Source organism: Molothrus ater, chromosome 3 (genome assembly GCF_012460135.2).
Source record: "Molothrus ater isolate BHLD 08-10-18 breed brown headed cowbird chromosome 3, BPBGC_Mater_1.1, whole genome shotgun sequence".
In the NCBI taxonomy this organism is placed as follows: domain Eukaryota; kingdom Metazoa; phylum Chordata; class Aves; order Passeriformes; family Icteridae; genus Molothrus; species Molothrus ater.
The window spans coordinates 5812788-5836821 of NC_050480.2; the positions used below are offsets into that span (position 1 = coordinate 5812788).

Consider the following 24034-nt stretch of genomic DNA (forward strand, 5'->3'; position numbering starts at 1 on the left):
TCACCTGCCGGCAGTGCCCTGCTGGGACGGGGGTGCTCCCGGGCCTCGGCGGGCGGGAGGCGGTGGGGGTGTCCCGGAGGGCGAGGTCCCGATGTGCAGCACCCCCGGGGCCGGGACTCGCTCCGTGGCGCGACCGGGAAGCGGAGCAGCGGCCCCGGCGGGGCGGAGCGGGGCTGTACCACCGGCGAGGGGGCGCCGCAGCCCCCGGTGGGCGGCGCAGCTGGAGCTGCGGGCGGGGGCTGAGCCCTTGGTGGCCCCAAGCGCTGCAGCTGCCATGGAGCTGCTCCGGGTGCTGCTGGCTGCCGCTCTGCTCCCGCTCCTGCCCCGTGAGTACCCCCGGGACAAACCCAGGAGGCGGAAAGGCCGGGTGCCACCCAGCCTGCATGTAAAGGCTGAGCTGTGCCGAGCAGGTAGCCGTGCTGGGTGGGATGTGTGAGGGAAGCAGTGCCCCTAAACCTTGTCTCCCTCAGTCGGCAGGGCAGCTGTGCCACTGCCTACGCTGACCCGGCCACTGAGCATGGTGCTGGCCGGGCAGCGCCGGCAGCTGGTGGTGTGCGTGGTGAGCGACCTGGCCCCCAGCTCTGGCCATGCCGTCTGGATCTCCGGGGGGAACGGTAGCATCCTGCAGTCCTTTGCCTATGGCGCCTCCCAGGAGGATGGTGGATCCGTCTGCTCCGTCTCCCTCCTTTCCAGTGACCCCCCGCGCGAGAGGGAACTCGCCTGCCATGTGGGGGCCAACAGGACCTCCCCGTCCCACAGCTCCCGCCCCATCCGCATCACGGGTATGGCCCAGCTGCCACCCCCTCTGCCTGCCTTGGCCGCTGCTGCCCAGCTCAGTGAGTGCAATGCTGACCCCCGAGGAGGGAGGTCGGCAGGGCCTCTGGGGCCAGCAGGGAGCAGGTGTGAGGCCCTAGGGGCAAACATTGCTGTCCCGATCACAGGAAGGGGTTTGTGGCTAGCCCTGCCATGCACCTGGTGCTGAGCTGCCACTGCCTCCCCAGCTGCTCTTTCATCCCGCAGGCAACGAGGAGGCAGCAGAGCTCTGTAGCACAGCTGGTGAGTCTCTGGCCCCTGCCTGGTGGGAATGTCAGTTGCCAGGGAGAAAGCCCTGGCAGTGGCTTGGCTGGGGATATGTGGTGGTTGGGATGGGTTTTCTCAGTTTGTGGGACTGGGGAAGAGGGAGGGAAGCTTCACCTTGGTGGAAAGAATGGGGAAACTGGATCAGAGCCAGCCTGCCCTCAGGAACAGCATGACGGTGACATCAGGTGTCTCTGGAATGTGTAAAGATCCCAAGTCTGCCCAAACATGGCCCCATGGCAGGCCTGGGAAGGACGTGGGTGCAGGGGGGTGTCTGTGGCAGGCATCACCGCACCCTTCCATTGCAGTGTCACCGGCTCCTGCCTTGGCAGCACTGCTTATGGCTGTCCGTGTGGTGCTGCTGAAGGTCTTGCTCTCTGATGCTGTCCTCACCTCCATCCTCCTCGCCCAGAGCTGAGGGCATGAAGGGTAGGTCACCCTGGTTTGGTGTAGGGGTGTGGAAGTCACTGGGAATATTCTGGAGACTAGAGAGGGGACCCCCAAGTGGAGGAGGGAGAAGACCCAGTGGTGGTTGGGGGAGGTACAGGATGGGAATCTTGGCTTGAGGAGACGAGAGAGAGGAGCTGACACGTTTCTGTGGGTGGCAGGGCCGTGGAATTTCCTGGAGGATGGGAAGAGACCCCAAGGTACCTCGGGGGGGGAAAGTTTCCAGAATTCCAGAGGCAGGGAAGGCCCCGGAGGGTTGTGTGGGGTACCCCGACGTTCCCCCGCGGCCACGTGCGCGCCCCTTCCCACGTGGGCGCCCGGCGGGACCGCCCGGGGGCGGTGCCACGGGGGCCGCGCGCCGTCGGGATTGGCTGGCGGCGGCCGGCGGGGATTGGTCACGCGGGTTACGCGCGCCTCTGCCATTGGCGGGCGCGGCGGGGTCGCCATGGTAACCGGGCGTGGCGGGGCGGGAGCGCGCCCCGGAAGCGGAGTCATGGCGGCGGCGGCGGGGGCAGCGTTGCTGATGCTGATGGCGGCGGCGCTGGCGGGGAGCGACGACTCGGACTGGGTGCGACTGCCCAGCAAGTGCGAGGGTAAGCGGGGCCTCGGGGGGGGGGCCGGGCTGATCGGCAGCCGCCCGCTGCCTGCTCGGGCCGGGGGTTGCTGGTGCGGGGCTGCGCCCCCGCGGGCTGCTCCTCTGCCCGCCTCCTGCCCACGGGCATCGCTGTTCCCGGCAGCCGCTTGATCGCCTGCCGGTTCGTAGCTGGGACTGGTCGTGTATGCTGCTTACAGTTTGCTCTCCGTGATGTTTCCTGTCTAAGTATCCCTTTGGTTCGCAGGCAGTCCAGGGTAGGTCATGACGGGCATTTGCTGTCTGGTGCGGTTTCCTCTGTCTTTGTTGTGCAGGCACATGTGGAGCTGGACAGCAAAGAGAAAATTTAAAAAAATAGGGAGTTCTTTACAAAACTTTCCCTGCCGAGGAAGCAGCTCTGGAGATGCTGATGTCCGAGTTCTGCTGTGGGACCAGCGTAACCTCAGAGCAAGCACTGACCACACTTTGCTCCTGTTCCTGCCCAGGCTTCGAACCTGTGTCAGTGCACAGCCAAAGCTGCAGGGAGCATCTGGATAACTGGACTCAGCACTGAGCACTCCTGGCATGTGTGGGGACACTGCAGCAGGTGTGGTGTGGAGGGGGGACATCCTTGAGATCCGAGCTCCAAGGGTCTGCAGGGAGGAGGGATCATCCCACCGGAGAAATGGCCACAGTTGCCTCCAGCCCCTTGTGCCAGCAGAGAAAGGATTGTGCAGGAGGTGCACACAGGGCTTCTCAACACTTGCATGGGAGCTCTGAAGAAGCCACCTCGCTCTCTTCCTGCCTGGGGCATCTCTCAACTCACATAATTGCCTGGGAGAAGACACTGGCTCATTGCTGTCAGACCATTCCTGCTGAAGCTTGGCACTTCTCCTAAAGTGGAGCTCAAAGAAGAGGTGGCTCCTGACAAACGGGACCCCACAGCACTGGACAAAGCTTTCTCCAGCCTCCTGAGACCCTGTTTTTGGAGGAGGAATAGCCGCACCACGCCTGGCTGCCATTCCTCTCCATTCCCACTTGTAAACCCCTGAGATATTTCTCCTGCTGTCTGTTTCTATAGCTCTATTGGGCTCTTTTTACAGAAGAAATAAAACCTTTTTTTTAGCTTTATAAAAATAACCCTGCACTGTGTTCTAAATCTGTTGATGATGTGGTCTCTGCTGCAGGCAGAGCCCCAGGTTGTTCTGCTGGAGGCCACAGCCAGCACTTTGTGCTGTCACCCAGCCCAGCGAGACCTGCCAATTGCTCAGTCCCCAGTGTCCCCAGAGCACTGAGAGCACAGAACCAGAACCAGATGGGACATGCTACCATCACAAGGAGGAGCTCTGAGCCACACTGGGACTTGCATTGCTAAAAGACCCCGTGCTCTTCCAAAAGGAGGAGAGCAGCTTGTGGCAGGGAGGTGGAGGCTTTTGGGGGGGAAAGCTGAGCCTGTGTGACTTCCAGCTGTGCCACAGCAGCTGGTTTACACTGAAACGTTGGTTTGGGTGCTCCTGCTTCAAGCATTCTCCAGTGGAAGCAGCTGAGCCATTTCTGATTATCTCTTTGGATGGCCAAAATGTGTTTTGTGCTCACAGCAGCTTTGGCCTGCCTGGTTCCTGGGCTGGTTCTTGCTGCTGTCCCAGACAGCTGCTTGTCACAACAGTGACACCTTCTAAAGCTTTTGTGCTCTCTCCTTCCCACAGTGTGCAAGTACGTGGCAGTGGAGCTGAAATCCGCCTTCGAGGAGACTGGCAAGACCAAGGAGGTGATCGACACCAAGTATGGCTTCCTGGACGGGAAGGGCTCTGCTGTCAAGTACACACAGTCGTAAGTGGCAGTGGGACAGGAGGCTCCTGCTGCTGTCACTGCCTCTGGAGCTGGGGCTTTGGGAGGCTCACCCTGTGCCCTGGCTGTTGCTGGGGGCCCACACCAAGCCTGAGCCTTTTTCTCCATGCAGGGACATCCGGTTAATTGAGGTGACAGAGAACATCTGCAAGCGCCTGTTGGATTACAACCTGCACAAGGAGAGGAGTGGCAGTAACAGATTCGCAAAGGTGAGGGCCGTTCCTCCAGTTCCTGCTCCCAAATGTGCCTCACCCATCCATCCCTTCACTGCCAGAGTGACAGTCCAGGGTCATTCTTCCCATCCTCTGGGCCCCCTGATAGTGCCTGGCAGGCGAGGCCACGCTGCCCCCCAAGTCAGATGTGGGGTGCTGTCTTTGGTGGCGGTGGGCAGGCATGGAGGGAACTTGGGGCTGTCTTCCTCTGGGCTTTGGGACCAGGTTTGCAGAGGGGAGCTTCCTGCCACCTGAACTCCCCCCGGTAATGCTGATGGCCCCAGAGATCTGGTTTGCATGTTCTGCATGGCTGGGCAGGGTTGTGTGGCTGACAGTGGGAGGAGAGAGTGGGAGCCCTGCAGGAGCAGCCCCCCTCACCAGGCAGTGCTGCTCCCTCCCTCACAGGGCATGTCAGAGACATTCGAGACCCTGCACAATCTGGTGCACAAGGGTGTCAAGGTGGTGATGGACATCCCCTACGAGCTGTGGAATGAGACCTCCGCTGAGGTGGCTGACCTCAAAAAGCAGGTACCCCGCCCCATGGGATTGGCTCTCAGTGGCTGCTGTGACCTTGTAGGCTGGAGTGGAAGGAGGGGGGAGAGCATCCAGGGGTGCACTGCTGGGAACAGGATGTTGGCAGGACCTGTGGCAGGAGCCTGGCCCTGGTCCTGCCACACAGCACGTGTCTGGAGCTGGGCTCTCCTCTCTGCCCTAGTGCGATGTGCTGGTAGAGGAGTATGAAGATGTGATCGAAGATTGGTACAGGCACCACCAGACGGAGGATCTCTCCCAGTTTCTCTGTGCCAACCATGTGCTAAAAGGAAAGGACACAAGTAAGTCCTGGCTGCTGCCAGGGGCTAAAATAATGCCGGAATGCTCAGGAGGGCAGGGGGCCTTGCTAAAGCATGGAGAGTCCTGCCTCTCCAGCAGAGCCTACTCTGCCCCTCTCTTCTCTTTTCCCTAGGCTGCCTGGCAGAGAAGTGGACTGGCAAGAAGGGTGATTTGGCAAGCGTGGGGGAGAAGCAGAGCAAAAAAAAGAGCGGGAAGAAGAAGAAAAAGGGCCAGAAGGATGAGCGCGAGGGAGCTGCCAGCCTTCCGGACACAGGGGAGGCCCTGGAGGGGGTCCAGGAGCAGGCTCCGCTCACCCACAGCCCAGCCGATGAGCTGTAGGCACGCAGCCCCTGCCCCCGGGGCCGCCCGCTCCGGGGTTTCACCCCGCTGTGCCTATGGGTACCAAAGGAAAAGGGACGTGTGACCCGGGGGAAACCGGAGCGCCTGGCCCTGCCTGGCCAGCCTGGGTGCTATCCCGTGATTCGGTGTCACGGAGCCGCCGCGGACCCAGCCCTGCCGCATCCCTGCCGGGGGCTCCAGCTCCGGGAGGCCGCGAGCGCTGCTGCCCCGCCGCCGGCTCTTCGCACGCCGCCGGGACTGTAAATAAAGACGTTTTCCCCAGAGTCGCCGCCGCCGCTGCCGGCCCTGCTTCTGCTGCTGCTGCTGGGTGCGGGATCGGCGCTGCTGCTGCGGCCCGGGGAGGCCGGTGAGGGGCGGGCGGGCCCCGCTGGCCGGGCCGGGCCGGGCCCTGACCCGGCCGAGGCAAAGGTCGGGGCCGTGGCGCGAGGCTGCCGGGCGGCGCTCATTGGTGGGGGCGCGGCCAGGGGGCGTGGCCTGGCCGGGGGCGGGAGGGGCGCGGCGCGAGCGGTGATTGGCGGGCGCGCGGGGGCGGACGCGGCGGGGATTGGCGGGCGCGCGGGGGCGGGGCGCGGCCAGGGGGGCGCGGCGCAGCCAGGCTGAGGGGCCGCGGCCGTGTCGGTGTCCGGGTCTGGGTCCGTGGCGGCGGCGGCGGCGGCGGGATGGTGGACAGCGTGTACCGGACGCGCTCGCTGGGAGTGGCGGCGGAAGGGCTGCCGGACCAGTACGCGGACGGGCGGGCGGCCCGCGTGTGGCAGCTGTACATCGGGGACACGCGGGGCCGCACGGCCGAGTACCGAAGCTGGCTCCTGGCGCTGCTCCGCCAGCACCGTTGCCGCTCCGTCCTGGACGTGGCCTGCGGCACCGGGTGAGGCCCCGCTCCCGCCCAGCTCCCAGGTGTCCCTTCCCCCTGCTTCCCGGGGCCTCGCTGCCCGCGGCCATCCCCAGAGCCCCCCTCCCCGGGCCCCCGTGCTGCCCCGGCCCCACTGACAGCCGTGTCCCCAGGGTGGACTCCATCATGCTGCTCGAGGAGGGCTTCCAGGTGACCAGCGTCGATGCCAGCGACAAGATGCTCAAGTACGCGCTGAAGGAGCGCTGGGAGCGGCGCAAGGAGGAGCCCTTCGACCGATGGGGTGCGGGGGCTGTGGGGGCCGGGAGGGGCTGCGGACACTGACACTCCCCCCCAGCGCACTGCCCATGGTCCCTTGCAGTGCTCGGGCCACTCGTCTGGGACTGCCGCCGGCCGGGTGGCCTTGCTGCGGGGACCTGACAGTGCCAGCTGCTCGGCAAAAACAAACCATGGTCCTTGCCTGGCTGGCCGCTGGCCAGAGGCCAGAGCAAGCAGCCACAGGGGCCTGGGGAGGTCTGGGTGATGCTGAGATGGGGTCTTGCAGGCAGGGGAGGCTGCTGGGTGTCCCTAGCCTCATCCATTTCCCTGTGCTGCAGTCATCGAGGAGGCCAACTGGCTCACACTGGAGAAGGACCTGGAGAAGCCAGGGGATGGGTTTGATGCAGTCATCTGCCTGGGGAACTCCTTTGCACACCTGCCTGATTTCAAAGGTGAGTTGGGGCAGGGGAGAAGAGGGGGAGCACCTGTGCATGCATGGTGTCTTCCAGCAAGCTGAGAACGTGTCCTAAGTTATGGCATTGTTGGGATGGGATTACACACAGTGGAGCTGCTGTTTCATGGTGCATCTCCAGGGAGGGTGGAGCTGAGGCCCCACTGCCCCAGTCTGTGACATGAGTGGGCCCACTGGGTTCCATGGTCATGGCGGAGGTTTGTGCGTCAATGTCACTGCTGTGACAAGGCTGGAGGCACACCCAGATTTGTGCCACAAAGGCGGGTGGTGGGTTTCCCACGTGGCACACTCTGCTCCAGTGAGGCTGAGAACATGCCTGAGCTCATGCCACGGGTGGGGCTGTGGGTTCTCCAAGCTGAGATCTGGGGTAAGATGGTAGGGGCAGGTATTTGTGTGTGCATGTGTACGTGTGTACAGGTAAGATGAGGGCACATGGGCTGTGCCACAGGGTATAGCCAGTGCTTGGAGATGCCACAGTTTCCTCTCCAGGGGACCAGAGTGACCACAAGCTGGCCCTGAGGAACATTGCCAGCATGGTGAGGCCCGGGGGTGTCCTGGTCATCGACCACCGCAACTACGATCACATCCTGGCCACGGGCTGCGCGCCGCCCGGCAAGAACATCTACTACAAGGTCGGTGGCTGGCAGGCCCTGCCCCATCCCAATCCCCTTTGCCCCAGCCCCATGGCCTCAAGGGGGCCAGGCAGCAGGACTTTCCCCAGGCTGGGGGCCACCGAGTCCCCACAGGACACAGACGTCCTCCTGTGGTCTCCCAGAGCGACTTGACCAAGGACATCACCACCTCGGTGCTGCTGGTGAACAACAAGGCACACATGGTGACCCTGGACTACACAGTGCAGGTTCCCCCCACTGAGGCAGGGGCAGACCCGGAGCTGAGGTGAGAAGAGCTGGCAGAGGTGGTGGCTCCCAGCCTGGGGGGGATGGCTGGCACTGTCCCCTGCTGTCCCCTGCCTCACCAGCACTGCCTCCTTGCAGCAAGTTTCGCCTCTCGTACTACCCGCACCGGCTGGAGGCCTTCACAGCCCTGCTGAAAGGAGCCTTCCAGGGAAAGTGCCAGCACAGTGTCCTGGGTGACTTCCAGCCCTACACGCCGGGCCAGGCCCACGTGCCCTGCTACTTCATCCACGTCGTGAAGAAGACAGGCTGAGGGGGCTACGGAGATGGGACTGTGGTGCCTGAGAGCTCCAAGCAGCTGTGGGTCCAAGCAGGGGGTGGGGACATGGCTGAGAGCCACCTGGGAGACCCCTCCCCTTAATTAAGAACAGTTGTGAGAGCTACCTTGGATCATGGTCCGTGTGTCCCTGTATGGGCAGGGTATGGGGCAAGGGGGACAGCCATTGCCTCCTCAGGACTCTGTGGAAGGAGGTGCTCAGCCTGGGGGGCCACAGGATGGGTGCAGGCACAGCTGCCCCACCAAGGCCCCAGCTGCAGGTGGGGCTTGGGGCTCCCCTTGAAGAGGGCAGGAGGGGTGAGCTGGCTCCCAGGTGGTTGCACACCCCAGCTGATTCCCTGCAGCACCGCTCACAGCAGTGTGCTGGAACCTGTTATCTTACATGCACCTCCCAAACAGGTGCTGACTCCTGTTCTTGACACTCCTCAGCCCCATACAGAGGTACCCACTCCCCCACTGGAGCTTCCAGAGTGGGGAGGCTCCACGCTGGAGCCTCCAGCAGCGCTTCTGCTGTGGCTGCAGTTCCCTCCCTCCCACCCAGGGGAAGATGTGGTGCCCTGATCCAGCAGCACGGAGCAGTGTGGTCAGGGAGAGCCCTGCCTGAACACGCTCAGGCACCAGAGCCAGAGCCACAGGGCTCCAGGCAAGCACCAGCTGCAAATTCACCCATGGAATGCCACAAGCTGCTGTGGAAGCAGCCCTTAGCAGAGGAGCTCCAGGGGGAGCAGGCCCTCACAGCCACACTTGGCCCAGGGATCCAGCTGTCAGCAGGCTCAGTGCCTACAGCAGCTGGGGCAAAACCTGGCACCAGCAACTCCCTGGGCTGCAGAAAGCTGAGAGCAGCTGCAGGCACCTGGCCACAGCAGCTGCCACACACAGCTCCAGTGCCATTTGTTGGGAAGCAGGGGATGTACAATGCCACCAGCAGCTGCTGTGAGGCTGCACAGGGAGGTGAGACAGGACCTCAGGGGGTCTTGGCCAAGTGGTGCTCAGCACAAATTAGTGCAGACTGGGCAGCTCCGGCTGTTCCAGACAAGGTTTGAGTATTTCAAAGGCTGAAGCTCCCCCTCTCCCTGTGACAAGTTTTTCCTCTCGTCCAATGGGAATTTCTTTGCTGCCACTTGCTCCCATTGCCTCATGTCCTGTCACCCAGTGTCTCCAGCAAGAACTGGGCTCCTTCTGCACAGGGAGCTCAGCTCACAGCCAAGCAAGTGCCTCTCCTTCAGGCCTTCCTCAGCCACCACAGGCTCCAGCTATTCTGGCAGGGTGAGAGTGGCCCCACTCTAGTTCACAGGTGTGCTCCCCTCTCTACCTGCAGGACAATGATTTCTCTGTACTACCCAGCCCACCCAAAAATTTGCAGGGACCTTCCTGAGCCTACAGACACCAATAGAAGCAACAACTTGAGGTCAGGCAGTGAGCACCTAGTGCTAAAAAAAACCTGTATTTATTCAGAGACTATGTCAAGTCCAGGCCAGCTGGAGCAGCAGTGCCCTGTGTCCTGCTGCCCCTCTGGCCAGCACCTCTCACTGGGGGCTGACAGCCCAACAGCAGCTGCCTCCAGCCCTGCAGGTGCAGTTTGAGCCTTGCTCCCCCACCAAAGAATGGCCTGTCAGCCATGGAGACAGCACTACATTGCCCACAGCTTTGTCCCTGCAAGGAAATCACCCTGCTACATTCCCAGCAGCCACAATGCACCGCTGACATGTGAGGGACCCTCACAGAGCCCACCACCCTCCTGGATGAGCAGAGCAGCACTTCCACCAGGCCTTGGCTTGGGAAACTGCACAGACACCATTTCCACCCAAGCTCAAAAGAAGGGGGCCCGGGAGGCATCAGAGAAGAGCAGGCAGTGCCTGTTTGTGCCTGTTTTGCAGTCCCAGCTCTGCTGAGCTTTAGGAGGCTGCAAACTTCTGCTGGATGAGTCTGTACCTGAGCAGCTCCTGCTCAGAGACTGATGGCTGCAGCCTAGCAGCAGCCTGCAGAAAGTCTTCCATGGTCAGGATCAGAGCAGACTTCTCAGTATCCAGCCCTGCACGAGAGAAACAACATGGAAGGGCTGAGAACAGGAGCAGCTGGTAGGATCCAAAAGCCCACTCTCCAGCCATCAAAGGAAAAGCTGGGTCTCTCTCCTTCCCCCTGGGGCCAAGCACTGGAGGTGGAGATGACCACATCTGCAGAACCTGCCTGCCTGGCAATAACCCAGAGCCCAGCACTGTGGTCCCAAAGCTGCTGAGGATCTTCTCACACAGCCCAGCTACCAGCAGTGCTGACTCTCCTCTCTGCCCCTGTGCTGGGCTGCTCCAACAGCTGGGACAGGTAAGGGCAGGGCTCCTACCTTCCTCAATCCACTCCACCTTGCGTTTGACAGCACACATCATGGCATCTGAACATAGGGCATAGATGTCTGCTCCTGTCAGCTGAGCTGGGCATTTTTCTAGGATGGTGGTGAGATTCACAGAAGGATCCAGTTTAAACCTGCCAAGAGAGAAAAACAGAGGTGTAAAGGCCAAGAAAAACCAGACCAGTGTGACTGGGCAGGAACAAGCAGAGTACCCATGCTTAGCCACCTCCAGAATGTGCCTTGCATGCTCAAAAAAAAAAAAAAAAAAAAAGTTTGCTTTACTCTTTTTTTCAACAGTCACTTTTCTTTGAAACATCCCTGCAGCAAGGTCCTCTCTCCTGCTAAGCAGCATCAAAGGCAACTTTGAATCACAGCACCACAGCACAGCATGGCCTGACTTGGAAGGGATCTTAAAGATCATCCAGTTCCAACTCCTCTGCCATAGGCAGGGACACCTTCCACTAGACAAGGGTGCTCCAAGCCCCATCCAGCCTGGGCTTGAACACATCCAGGGATGGGGCATCCACAGCTTCTCTGGGCCTCTCTGGTTCCAGGCTAGGAAGCACAAAGGATGCAGGGAGTAGTCTTGGGAGCCGTGGTGCAGGATGAACTCTCTAGAACACCATCTGTTTATGCCACTGGTGTTTGACTTCTCACCTAGATAAATTCAGTGCTCCACATGCCTGGGAATAACCTACAGTCATGGCTGGATGAGAACATGTTTAATGACAGAGTACAAACCACTGTAACACCAAATCACCCCCTGAGAGCCATGCTGCAGACAGTGAGCCTCCTTCAGCACGACCAGCAGCTGCTGGAGGGCACGGTGGCCAAGACACAGGGTGTGACAAGCTGCTTGCAGCCAGCCCACATTTTCACCTCTCCTACTGACTTACGGTGACAGGCAGAGGTGATCACAGCTTTCCAGGACAGAGTCCCTGCAGAGGCAGTCACAGCCACTCACCCAGCTGTGGTGGGGGGTACCTCTGCACCCCAATTGCAGGGCTTGCTTCTCTCCCTCCAGAGATGCTCTCAGGATCAGAGCAGCTGGAAAAGCAGCCAAACCCTGCTGCTCAGCGATCCCACACAATCAGTGACTGGGGAAGACACACAGATCACAGTCTGAACACCCCTGAGCACCACAGGAAGAGAGGCAAGGAGCTGAATGGAGCTGCCTTCACACTTGGATTGGCAAACAGCAGGGGAAATTCTCTTGCAGGAATCAAATGGGAGCTTCCTGTCCTGCAGCTGCACTGCACCATCAGGATCTGGCTGAGCTCCTTAAGAAGAGCACAGTGGCTGGAAATCTCTACCAACCCCTCCACTTGGACAGGCAGGCTGAGCTCCACCCATCCTGTAGAAAAACCAGTCCCAGCTCAACTTCTGGAAATCACTCTGTCCTCCTGCCCTACCCAGTGGCTGTGGCTCAGTGACCTCAGGTGCTCCCAGGGCTCAGACATGAATCCAAGATGGAGCACGCTATGCATCAGCCCCAGGAGGGCTGTGACCTCCTGGAAGGTGGTGGCAGGAGGCTGCAGGAGCACAGGGTCACTCACCTCCTGGTGACAGCACTCAGCACCTGCAGCTGCGACTCCCGGTCCTCGCTGATGCCCACGTAGACCAGCTTGTCAAACCTGTCAGCACAGAGAAGGCAGCTGGGCACAGGCCAAAGCAAACCTGCCACAAGGGCTCAGCCCTGTGCACCAGGAGCTGCAGGACAGCTCATTCTGCTGTCCAGTTTGTGGGTGATACAGAGCCTGAAGCAGCCCACGTGCTGGAGGGCAGGGCTGCTCGCAGGGACAGCGGGGAAATGGACAGACAGGAACCATCCAGGGTCCAGCAACAGCAGATACAAAGTGCTGCCCCAGGACAAGCAAGTCACAGGCTTGAGGACTGGCTGGGGGGCAGCTGTGCGGAAAGGGCCCTGGGGCACCAATTCCTGCCATTGTTTGGTGCAACAGCAGGTCCCTCATTGCCCTGCTGTGCTGCTGGGGCAGTAACCAGAGCAATGGGGGCAACAAGCTGTGGTATCTTACACTGCTGCTACAGCCACAGGCACCAGCCCCCTCCTGGCTTCCTGTGAGCCAGGGGCCTTCACAAACAATCTCTGCAGAGGGAACGTGGTGGGGACACAGTCCTGCTCACCAGGGCCTGAGGAGCTCTGAGGAACCCCCCTGGAGTGAGGCAGGGCAGGATGTGACATACCTGCCAGGCCGTAGCAGAGCTGGGTCCAGGAGGTCAGGCCTGTTGGTGGCTCCAATGACAAACACCTCTCTGCTAGAATGAAGGCCATCAAGCTCTGCAAGGAGCTGTGAGACAACTCTGCAGGGAGCAAGACAGGATACTTAGACCTTGGCAAGTCACCCAGTGTCTCTCTCAATGAAAAAGGAAGAAGTGAGGCCAGTGGCAGGTCCATTTCTTGGACTCAGCTCCCATTTCTCCTATTTCTCTTCCCTGAAGAACCCTTACACAGCCATCCAGACTTCGCCATCAGCACAGCCAGCAAGCACATGGGCACACTTCAAAGTAGTCCAGATCTGAGACAGTCCTTCAGAACAGGAAGACTGGATGGGGACTGCCAGCTTAGCAGAAGAGCAGAGGAGGCATAGGGAAAATAACCCTGTTTCTGGGTATCTCTAAGCTGTACACACTTTGGTTCTACCAGAAGCACCTGAAAGGTTTCCCACCACAGGGGAACAGCAGCTAATAGGAGGACAGAACAGCAGGGGTGTGAAGGATGACCTTGGAGAGGCCAAAGGGAGCACTTGGCAGCCACAGAAGCAGATGGAGGAGACTGTCTTAACCAAATGTTTGCACAACTAGCTTGGGCAATCGTGAACCTGAGGCAATGCAAACAGCAGTACTAATGCTCAGAGAGAAGAGACAGGCCATGCTGAGAGCTGAAGAGAGCAGAGAGGGGCAAAAACAGAGAAAGAGAGGTGGAATGGACTATGCTTTTCAGGCAATCTCATGCACTGCCTGCAGCTGAGGCAGGAATCCTGCTCTCCCAAGGACACCTGATGCTCACTCACCTGTCCATGACACCCCCTGAATCTCCACTTCGCCCACGACTGGGGGCCAGGGAATCCAGCTCATCAAAGAAGATAATGCAGGGAGCAGCTGCCCTGGCTCTGGCAAACACTGTGAGGAGACAGCACAAAAGGTGAAAAAGACATGGAGGAGCAGTCAACAGCAACAGGACCTGCTACATTCCCAGCAGGGAAGAGGTGTGGATGGAAACCAGATGCCCACTGTATCACCACCACCAACTGCTCCTGCCTGAGTGTCTCAAGAGAATGGGGACAGGCAGCACCGAGCAGGATGGGCCCTGAGGCCCAGCTGTGTCTCTGAGGAGCTGCTGTCCAAGCAGGATGGGTCCTAAGGCTCAGCTGTGTCTCTGAGGAGCTGCTGTCCCATCAGGAACACCAGGGACACGAGCAACAGGAGCAGAGAGAGCAGGAGGGGAAGCTGCAGGCAGCGGGGAACGGACTGTAGGAGACAGCTGGGTCCAAGCCCTTGCTGAGAGCTGTGGGTGGGAGTTGGGAAGGGGGGTTTAAGCCCTGCCTCCCTCCCTGCAGCACTACAGAAAAGCCCCATCTGCCCACGTGCAGGAGCGGGATGCACGTCCTCACCATTGCGCACGTTCTCCTCGCTTTGCCCAACGTACATGTTGATGAGCTCTGGTCCTTTCACACTGTGGGGCAGGGAGAGGAGGAAGCCAGTTAGAGACAGCCATCCCCTGCCAGCAGGAAGGCAGATCCATTGTGTGAACCCCCCTCACATTTCTCCTCACCTAAGGAATGTCATGGTGCATGTTGTTGCCACTGCTTTTGCCAGCAAGGTCTTCCCTGTCCCTGGAGGCCCGTACAGCAGCAGCCCAGAGCGGCACAGGCCCAGTGAGAGCAGCTCTGGGTGCTCCAAGGGCAGCTGGATAGTGTCCAGGATCTCCTTCTTCACCTCCTGCAGCCCTCCAACATCCTGCCAGGACACTGAGGGGATCTGCCAAGAGAGGGAGAATCCTTGTCAGCACTTACTCCTGAGCCCCACGCGTGCCTGGGCAGCTCCGGTATCCAGAATCCACATTTCCCCTCTTCTGAATCCACATTTCCCCTCTTCTGAGCTTTGCAAGGGAGAACCAAACTGTACAAATACATCCCCAGGCACGCTGCACTCACAGAGTGCACTTCATCTCCAATCTTCCACTGGGAGGAGGATCCCAATGGAAGGAGGACTCCAGTCCTGCCCCTGGGATCCTATGTCAGCAAAAATACCCCAGGGAAAGTATCTGCCAGGGTTGCCTGCAGCTTTGAGGGGAGAGAGTCTTGCTGCAGGCAGCCTTTGGGATGAGTGAAGAAGAAGGTAAAAATAAGAATAAAAATTAAAAATTACATGTGCAAGGGCTTCACACCTTGCAGAGGGACAGAACCTGGGCTGCCAGGAGCTCTGTGATGGCAAGGGGGATGTGAGGGAGAGACATCCTGCAGGACAGTGTATGGAACACTCACTGCTCTTGAAAGGGGGATGCAAGAACAAAGTCCATGTATGCTCATGAGAAATAGATAGGGAGGGGGTCAGCTACAGACATGTGAGGGGTCAGGGAGAACAGAGAGAAGAACACCAAACCTCAGATGCGTGAGCCAATGACTCTTGGGTTTTTTTGTGCTGAGCAAAACTATCCCAGAGCATGCTGCTGCTCTGCTCTCCTCTTTAGGAATAGGTGGAATGCCACAGCATGCATGACATCCTCCTGAGAGTCAGAGCAGCTCTCCTGGGAAAGCCCCACACTTCCCCCCCCACCTGCTGGCTGTTGGTGCCAGCACAAGTGAGGAGTTCAAAAATAGCTTAGGGCAAAATTCTTCCCCCCTCAGCCAATTTGCATCTCCTTCCTTCACTACTGGAAACGATGTTATCTTATTTCTTTAGCTGTCCACCAGGAAAATTAGGTCAAACAAAACAAGGATTTTCAGAAAAAAAACCCCAACTTTTAAAGCAAAAGGTCACAGGCCCTTCTTCTGCAGTGACAAGGAATGGAAGAGCTGCCCTCTCCTCTGCACTTTTGCTCATCCTGCCTTGCTAGAGAGAGCTCTACAGACATGAGCACAGGAAAACTGCAGCAAGGTTGTTTTCAGGGGAGCACAGTGTAAGTCTAAGACAGGGTGCAGGCACTGTTAACAAGTGGAGGTTTGGAATCAGTTCTCTCCAGAAGGCTCAGGCTGTAAGTGCAGACAAATGTGTGACTAACCAGAAAGTGCAAGCAGGGAACTGAAAGCAATGTTGAGAGTATCCAGGTCTGCTAATGGGCTTCCTGACCACAACCAATTACTAAGAAATCAATAAAGGAATGTAAAATACAAACAAAATTAACTCCCATTCACACAGCTCACTGCTGAGCATGCTCTGTGGTTATTTGTCTTACAGAAAACCTGGCAAACATCATAAAACAGAGCTCACTGCATGAATTAAGTGGGCAGCTGGGGAAGGTGCCAGAGGAACTGCTCCAAGGCCAAGGCTTCCTGTCCTGTGCTGAACTCAGTTGTTGGCACTCATGGGTATGGAAAAGAGGTTCTGATCCCTTTGCTTGGTCCTAACACCACATTACCCAGCCAAACCAGTCACCCCAAATGCTGCTTCCCTGGAGGCCAAGCTGACAGAGGCAGATCATGCCCCTTCTGAGCACCTGGCTGCTGGTTTTCTCAGACTCTCCAGGTCATTTTCCCTGAAGAAACCCCAAGTTCTTCAAACTGCCTGTCTGTCAGAAAAGTCCATCCCAGCTCAAGCAGCATCCAAGGCCAGAGTCAAAAACTTATCAAGTCTAGGACTTATCACACCTGTGGAGAAGCTCCCCCACCAGCCTGTGCCACAGCCTCTGTGTTCCCTCAGGCCAGGTGGCTGGGGAGATCTCAGGGAGGCAGCCTCTGTCCCCCAAGAGGCTGAGCTGCACAGCTGGCACCCCTCCAGCACCACTGGTCTGCATTTAGCACTGCATGAGCTTCCCTGACAAATTCCAAGCCAAGAGGGAGAAAACTGATGGGGGAAAGTCCAGAGGACTGTTTCCCACTGAAAGCTGAGGGAACACAGGGAAGGACAGAGCAGGAAACGTGTCAGAACACAGCCCTGCAAGATCTGTGACGGGCATCTTGAGCCAAGAGCTCTGCAGAACCCAGCCCCTCCTTGTGCCCCAACATCTCACCTTTGGGGCTCCCACTGCCTGTGAGTGGGCATCATGCAGCTGCTCCAGTGCAGCACTAAAATCCTCCTCGAGCACCGGGAACCCTGCAGTGCAAAAATCCCTCTCCACTTCTTCGCTCAGCCCACCTGGAAAACTGGTGAGGAAAGAAAGGGAAAGGAGTCAGACTCTGCCCCACTAGTGGCTGCAGCCCCTGCCCTCCCCACCCTGCTGCCTGTGCTACCTCAAGGCCTGGATGCGGGTGCAAGCAGCCCGGCTGCTGTGGGACAACAAGGCACAGAAATCTCCCAGCACAAATCCCTGTGAATGTGGAAACAAAGAGCATCAGTTCAGTCCCTCACCACAGCTACACCTAGGCCACAAAAAGTATAGGGAAAATTTCCTTGCAGAGCTGTCCCTTGAGCCAAGCTGTTCCTGCTTAAAGGGCTCGAGCTTCATTTTTTTTTTATTAGCAGAGCTGAACATCAGCCAACACCTCTGCAAAAGGTGTGGACTAGAAATCCACATTTACAAGCTGATGTCTGAGCACCAGGATTAACCACTGAAGAAGTTGTCTGGGCTGTGGGAATTTCCCCTTTCTCCAAGGCCAGCTAGGGGAGATGGGCCCAGCACTGCCAGCCTGGCCATCCCCACGTGCTGCTGTGGCTTTACTCACTGCAGTCCTGCGGGCCAGCTTGGACAGGCTCACTTCTTTGCCCAGAGGCAGGCTGGCAGTCAGCATGCTCAGCATCAACCTTCTCTGGTCCTCTGAAGGGGCTTCAATCTTCACCTCATGAAGGAAAGCAGTCTGCACATCTGTGGGAACATTCTGGAGCTTGCAGGTTGTGCCAATCACCAGCACGGGGTGGCTGTGGGGAGAAAGGGGACAGTGCATGGTCTCAGCTCTGTGGAAGCACCCTCCTACACTGCCATCACATGTGCCAACTCACTCTCCCTTGGCAGAAGCGAGCAATTACCTTGAATACCCACAGCAGACATGCAGGGTGCATACCTCAGTGCTGGGTCTGTGTCCAGGAGCAGCTGCCTGAGGGTAGCAATGACCCTGGCGTCCTCTCCGAGCCCGTCCCGCTCTCTGCCAAGCACCTCGATGTCTTTCAGCAGGAGCACACAGGGCTGGTACTGCTGGGCCTGGCTGAAGGCCACCTGCACTTTCTCCTCTGTGGCTGCACTGGTGTCACTGCACAAACTGACACAATCGACCTGCCAGACACAAAACACAAGGCAGTTGCAACATGCATGGCTGGGGGGACATAGGAGAACATTCCACAAAGCTTTGCACGGGCAATTCATGGCTCAGAGGAGATCAAACTTGGTATTTCCCAATATTTCCTGAATATGACATTCAGGTCATATTCAAAATAGGCACGTTCTGGATGCCTTAGCATGGATAAATGGCTGTCTCTTGCTTCTCTGCAAGAGGTGAGGTAGGCAGGAGGGTCTTATCTGAAAAGGGTGAGGCAAAGGGACCAGAGAAATCAATACAGTGGATATCACAGCTCAGCAACCTCAGCTGGAAGGGAGGTGAGAGCTGTGGAAGACAGGGAGAACAAAGTATCTTGCAGAACAGTGCAGTAAGTAGAGGAGGAGGCCCAGAGAACTGCTCAACCAGTGCCAGACAGGCTCAAAGTGCAGGAGGAAGGTAAAGGTGATGGGTGTTTGGGGGGAAGTTAGAGATGGCAAGAGGCCCAGACACTGTTTACAAAGCAAACACTTGCTGAAGTCATCCAAGGGAAGAGGTGACTGGTGAGCCTTGAACAGCAGCCTGGGAACAGGCAGTGCTGCCTCCTGGTGCTGTGAGGTTGTCCAGGGAGACTCAAACCATCTCTGGGACTCCCTGAGTTTCATCCTCAGAAAAGGCAGCCTGAAGCAGGGAGACCAGCTCCCTAAAGGGCAAGGACAGGGACACAGTGCAGAGCAACTCCTGTGCTCCATGTACAACATAAAAAACAGGAGTTAGGGTTGTGGCAGGCCTAATGGTAGCAGTATCTGTATGCAAGCACTGAAAGGCAGAGAGAAAGTACATAAAATTGTTTATCAAGTGGTGGATATTAGAGCAGGGAAGAATTACTGTGTCCTGGTGGGATGGCAGACACAGCAGTGAGAGGAAGGGAAGAGCAGGTGGAATGGCAGTGTAAGCCCTGCAGTCAGTGAGAAACAGAGGGGAGAGTGTAAAAACTGGGGTAGGAGAATAAAATGGACAGAAAGCATCTCTGTCTTCAACAGTAAGTGTGTAAGCCTTTAAAAGCAGCACAGAACCCTGAAACCAGAGCTGTAGCCTTGCACACACACCCCACTAGAACCTGAGGCCACCTGACAGCACAGGACAGCGACAGAGTGCTTCCAAGGAGATCCTAAACATGGATCTGAGGGTCCTGTGAAATCCCTGCAATCTTGCACTGGATCCCAAGAGCTGTGGCACATCTTCAGAAAAGTCAGAGCTCAGCACCACAAAGGATCATGTCCAGATGAGCTGCACAGCAGCAGGCCAAGGCACTATCTACCTGCTCCACTGATCAGTCTTACAGCTTTACTTGGAGAGAAAAGAACAGGAAAAGAGTTTACTCCCAAATATCCACCAAAAGAAGGAGCAAGCCCACAATTTCCTTCCACAAAAAGAGGAATCTTCCAGCCCTATTCTTTCCATTTTTCTTCTTCCTCTTCCATGCCCTTGCAGAATTTCAGAAAGTCTCCTAGAAAAGTCACCACGTGACTTCCTCTCACTTTTGCAAACATATCTCTACAGATTCAAGGAAATGAAAGCATTTGTGGGATTATCCCAGACTGTCAGAATGAACAAAAGAGGTATGCTGGAAGAAAATAGCAATTTTAACAAGTCACTGAAGACTCTGTTGGTTCCCAGAACCTTTTGTGCTGGACAGAGACAGGTGCTAGACCTCATTTTGGCCATCCAGGCACATAACATTGCCATCAAAAGGGCTTTTCCTGGTCAGATATGGTTTTGTAACAGTAGATTTCTCATCCAAATACTCTCATCTACACAGAGAAACATCTCCTTTAGCTTGCCTGCTCCCACCAGCTTCATCTGACAGTCACAGGCCTCATGCTGGCACAGGGAAAAGTAAACACCTTCCATGCTCTGCTGACCTCTCGAGCTCTTGTGAAGAATCTCTTTCAAAAAGATCTTGTAAAAATTTGTATCAGACTCTCCCTTAATTCTTTATTTTTCAAGCTGAAGAATTTATTCAGCTTTTCCCCACATAGAAACTGGTCTAGACCCCTGATCTCACCCAGTGTCCTTCTCTGAATTTTTCCAGTTCAGTTTTATGCTTTTGTGATGGGGAGACCAGAACTGTGCATGATGTTCACGCTGTGTCAAGAAATGGATTTGCACAGCTACAGCACCCACTCTCAAGTTTGTTTCATAAAATGTGATCTGAGTTTTTACACATACAGAGAGCAGAGCACAAGTTTTCAGGAGGCCATTGACATAAAACCAAATTCTTAATACTGACAGTCAGCTGGAACTACATCATATTCCACATTAAACCAACTCCAGTGCATTTCACCTGACACTTCACTGCTCTTGGCAGGGAGATGCTGGTGAATGTGAGCACAGTTACAGGGCAGCTGTCTTACATGCCAAGAGATTATGAGCCGGGTCTGGTACACATGCTAGTGTGAAAACCAAGGTCTGCTTTTCTTTTCCCTCTCAGCTAAAGAAGATCTCAGCATCATTTGTGCCTCACTTGTCTGCATCTGCACGTGGAAGCAGCTCCTGGACAGGCTCGTGTCATGGCTGCGGCAGGGCCGACTTAAAAAACATTTCCATAATCCTCTGTCTGCTGTAAATCCACCAATCCACTGGCTCCAGGAGGAATTACCTTGAAGAGGTGGAGGTTGAGGCAGCTGCACGCAGCTCTGACAGCCATCAGCTTCCCGCTGCCGCTGGGCCCCGAGAGGAGAACGCTGCCCACGCCACTCAGCGCGCTGGCCCTGCAACAGACAGGGAGGGGAGCTCTCCCTGCGGCCCCACCTCCTCCGGGGCTCTCTCCAAGGAATTCTCACTCACCGACGGCGCAGGTGAGGCCGGAGAGCGTCGCAGAGCTGCTTCACCACGTCAGAAAGGCCCGCAGGAGACAAACTGCTCCAGAACTCATTGCTGTTGTTATGGGCTGGGGCAGATGGGACAGTGCTGTTTGTTGAACCCACCTGCGAGGAAGCAAAAACACCACCCAATAAAGACCGGTGCCAAGTGACAACATCTGTCCTGAAATGTCATTTTCCAATGGCAGGAGGCACAAGCCTCCACAGGTACATTTGTCATCCACAGTGCAAGCTCAGCCTCAGATCTCCCCTCTCTGCTCTCCACCAACATCTCACCAGATAGAGAGACGTGTTCTGGGTGTCCACCAGGTAACCCTCAGACTGCTCGCCTTCCACCATGCCTACGATCTTCTTCACCTTGAAATAAAGCTCTGGCCACCTAAGGGAAAACAAACAAGCACTCTGAAGTGCTTAGCCAAGATCTTGAAGGAAGGAACAATATAAATGTCAACAAGAAGACAGCTGATAAGCACAGGTAAGCAGAGAAACTCTTGTCCTCTTGCAGTATGCACAAGGATCAGCCAATGTGAATGCTGGGAATGCCACTGGGAGCGCCCTTATCCTGATACAAAGGGGATGTTCTCCCATTTAGCACAACTGTTGCAAAGCCACACGAGCAAAACCAAGAAAGGCAGAACTGGTGGCCAAACAGAAAGTTAATCTAACATGAACTCCTAGGGCTTATGTGCACATTTTGTTTGTCACAAGTCGAGAAGCCCAGCTCCGACTTTGTTTGTTTATGTGGCTCTGAGGCCCTCAAGCCACCCTTTCCTCTTCACTCTTTATCCCCATTAGTTGCTCTACCTCTTTTTTTCCTTTCTTCCCTTCCTGACTATTCAAATGAGCTAACAGTGGCCTCCCTCTTAGCTTCAGCCCTCCATAATCCAGCAAAAACATTTCCCTCTTCCCAGCATATTAACAGACAGATAAAACACTAAAATCCAGGGACAGATGAGAATGGAATAAACTGATTTCAAGAGAGTCAATCATGGTGAAGCATCTTTGCTCTTCCAGTACCAAGTGATAAAGCCACAGTGTGTTGACCTACCTTAGGAACTTGTCTGCATTTAGTTCTATAAACTCAGCATTTCCAAATGTTGGAACACACAGGATGTCTCCCTCTTGGACCAGCCTACAAAAAACCCAGAGAGTTTCACCAGTGAAAGAGAGTAAATCCTTGTGCTTGTGTGGCTCCCCTGCCCCGCATCACTTGTGTTTTTACAGAAAACACAGAGACTTAAAGATGACTTCTGAAGGACAGCACAAGAAGTGTTGTGTCCAAGCAGAGCATACTCCTGACAGGACAATGCAAGGGGGTATTCTAAAACTACACAGCACCCGCACTGGGGGCGTGGACGCGCACATCCCCAGCGTGTGGCACAGACGGACAGCGCATCTGCCCCGAGTGCCCAGCCCGCACAGCTCACCGCGGCGTTTCGAAGTGCCTGTAGAGCACGCCGTCGTAGCTTCCCCGCGTGCTGTACGCCGGCGAGCACACGATCTCCAGGTGCAGCTCCTTGGCGAACGGCGGCACAGACAGCACGGACCGGCTGCCCTTCCCATCCGCGGCGCCGCTCCTTTCGTACCTCTGCGGAGGGCACGGGGCGCACCGTGAGCCGCGGCTGCCGCCGCCCCGCTCCCCGGGCTGCCCGGCCGTGGCTCACCTGCAGCCGGAGCTGTGCGGCGGCGACGGGGTCGCAGCCCAGGTTGAAGGCCAGGGCCGGGGCCAGCAGCGCGGTGCCGTCGGCCGGGCCGCGCCGGGCGGCCCGCGGGTACTCCCAGGGCGGCGGCCGCGCCAGCAGCGCCGCCAGGTGCTCCCGGGCCGCCCCCTCGGCGCCCACCCGCACCCACTCGCCCTGGAACAGCCCCAGCGCCAGCAGCCCGCGCCGGCTCACCCACACCTCCGCCCCGCCGCTGCCGCCCGCCCCGCCGGGCACCGCCCGCAGCCGCGGCCCGGCGGCGGCGGCGGCGAAGCGGGAGACGAGGGGCGGCGCGGCGGCGGCGGCGGACGGGGGGCCGGCCGCGGGCGGTGCCCGGCGGGGCGGGCGGCGGGGGGGCGAGGGCGGTGCGCGTCCCGCTGCCCAGCAACCCCTGCAGCGCCGGGCGCGCCTCCAGCACCAGCGGGCCCGGCCCGGGGCCCGGCCCCGGCAGCGCCTCGCCCCGCCGCGCCAGCACCGCGCCGCCCGCCAGCCTCCCCGCCCGCCCCGCCGCCCCCAGCAGCACCCAGGCCAGCGCCGGCGGGCGCCGCACGGGCCACACGGCCACCCTGCGGCCGGCCGCCAGCCCCAGGCGCCGCAGCAGCGCCCCGCGCAGCCACAGCTCCGCGCCGCGCCGCCCGCCCGCCTCCAGCGCCACGGCGCTCAGCAGCACCGGCTGCGCCCCGCCGCGCCCCGCCGGCCGCACCGCCAGCACCAGCGCGCCGCCCCGGCCGCGCAGCGCCGCGCACAGCCCCGCCGGCGCCAGCAGCAGCGCCGTGGCCGGCCACAGCTCGGCCGGCGGCGCGTCCAGCGGCCGCAGCACGGCCACCGCCATCGCGCCGGCGGAACTGGCAGCGGGGCCGCACCGGGGCGGAGCGCGGTGCCCTCCACACCCCGCCCAGGCCGCAGAGTGGGAGGTGCGCTCCGGGATGGGGAGGTGCGCTCCGGGATGGGGAGGTGCGCTCCGGCCCTCGTTCCGAGCCGTGCGGGCGGCAGCGACGCCCGGTGACGGCGGGCCCGTCCTCCCCGGCTCCGGCAGGCTGCAGCCAGAACCTGCGGATTCCCCCTCCCAGAGGGGGAAGGTGGCCGAAAAGGCGGGCGGGGATTTTGCTGTTCCGCGCCCCCCGCGAGGCTCACGGCCGCACAGTGTGGGATCGAGGGAAAGGGCACTCGGTGCCCTCGCCTGTGGCAGATGAGGAGATTTTGCGGGCTGGACACGCGCACCTGGTTTAAAAGAATGGACTTGAATTGGTGTTAGTGCTGAATTAACCTAGGAAATCATAGAATAGTCTGAGTTGGAAGGGACACATAGAATCATTAAAGCCCGGCTTCTGTCCCTGCACAGGACAACTCCAATAATCACAGAGAATGCCCGAGAGTATTGTTCAAACGCCCACTGAACTCTGTCGGGCTTGGTGCTGTGACCACTTCCCTGGGGAGCCTGTTCCAGTGCCCAACCACCCTCTGGGTGAAGAAACTTTTCCTAATGTCCAACCTAAACCTCCCTTGATACAGTGTTAGAGCCATTCTCTCGGGTCCTGTCACTGGTCACCACAGACAAAAGATGAGCGAATGTCCTACTGCTTTAATCGTGAGGAAGCTGCAGACTGCAGTGGGCTCTCTCCTC

At 58.2% G+C, this 24034-nt stretch overlaps 3 protein-coding genes across 4 annotated transcripts; 2 read left to right on the forward strand and 1 right to left on the reverse strand.

Moving 5' to 3' along the window:
• The first annotated feature begins 274 nt into the window (after window positions 1-274).
• Window positions 275-5609, forward strand: CNPY3 (canopy FGF signaling regulator 3). 2 transcript variants are annotated; one of them, XM_054514419.1, is made up of 8 exons: window positions 275-326; window positions 471-782; window positions 1021-1056; window positions 3802-3925; window positions 4056-4152; window positions 4561-4683; window positions 4871-4988; window positions 5120-5609. In XM_054514419.1, exons 1-8 carry the CDS (start codon window positions 275-277, stop codon window positions 5323-5325), a joined length of 1068 nt encoding a protein of 355 aa, XP_054370394.1. In that variant the 3' UTR covers window positions 5326-5609. The 2 variants fall into 2 exon arrangements, with proteins under 2 accessions (XP_054370394.1, XP_036236964.2); XM_036381071.2 differs by lacking the exons at window positions 275-326; window positions 471-782; window positions 1021-1056 and adding an exon at window positions 1970-2117.
• Window positions 5610-5944: 335 nt separating this feature from the next.
• Window positions 5945-8225, forward strand: GNMT (glycine N-methyltransferase). Its single transcript, XM_036381070.2, has 6 exons — window positions 5945-6211; window positions 6349-6476; window positions 6790-6903; window positions 7413-7555; window positions 7699-7820; window positions 7919-8225. Exons 1-6 carry the CDS (start codon window positions 6006-6008, stop codon window positions 8088-8090), a joined length of 885 nt encoding a protein of 294 aa, XP_036236963.1. The 5' UTR covers window positions 5945-6005; the 3' UTR covers window positions 8091-8225.
• Window positions 8226-9547: 1322 nt separating this feature from the next.
• On the reverse strand, window positions 9548-23257 carry PEX6 (peroxisomal biogenesis factor 6). The gene is given in 18 exon segments (XM_036381068.2): window positions 9548-10146; window positions 10453-10592; window positions 12015-12092; window positions 12664-12780; window positions 13491-13599; window positions 14091-14152; window positions 14252-14457; window positions 16649-16781; window positions 16869-16945; window positions 17301-17493; window positions 17637-17845; window positions 20488-20599; window positions 20676-20815; window positions 20987-21089; window positions 21759-21842; window positions 22138-22298; window positions 22375-22729; window positions 22731-23257. Coding segments are annotated over 18 exon segments (2928 nt in total). The 5' UTR covers window positions 23243-23257; the 3' UTR covers window positions 9548-10009.
• Between the last annotated feature and the right edge of the window lie 777 nt (window positions 23258-24034).

Excerpts from the sequence above, each read along its gene's own strand:
- CNPY3 (XM_054514419.1), top strand. The coding sequence starts at position 275 with ATGGAGCTGCTCCGGGTGCTGCTGGCTGCCGCTCTGCTCCCGCTCCTG. Across the intron at positions 783-1,020 it reads CCGCCCCATCCGCATCACGG|GCAACGAGGAGGCAGCAGAG; the intron begins GTATGGCCCAGC and ends TTCATCCCGCAG. Across the intron at positions 4,153-4,560 it reads GCAGTAACAGATTCGCAAAG|GGCATGTCAGAGACATTCGA; the intron begins GTGAGGGCCGTT and ends CCTCCCTCACAG.
- GNMT (XM_036381070.2), top strand. The coding sequence starts at position 6,006 with ATGGTGGACAGCGTGTACCGGACGCGCTCGCTGGGAGTGGCGGCGGAA. Across the intron at positions 6,477-6,789 it reads GGAGCCCTTCGACCGATGGG|TCATCGAGGAGGCCAACTGG; the intron begins GTGCGGGGGCTG and ends CCTGTGCTGCAG. Across the intron at positions 6,904-7,412 it reads ACACCTGCCTGATTTCAAAG|GGGACCAGAGTGACCACAAG; the intron begins GTGAGTTGGGGC and ends TTTCCTCTCCAG.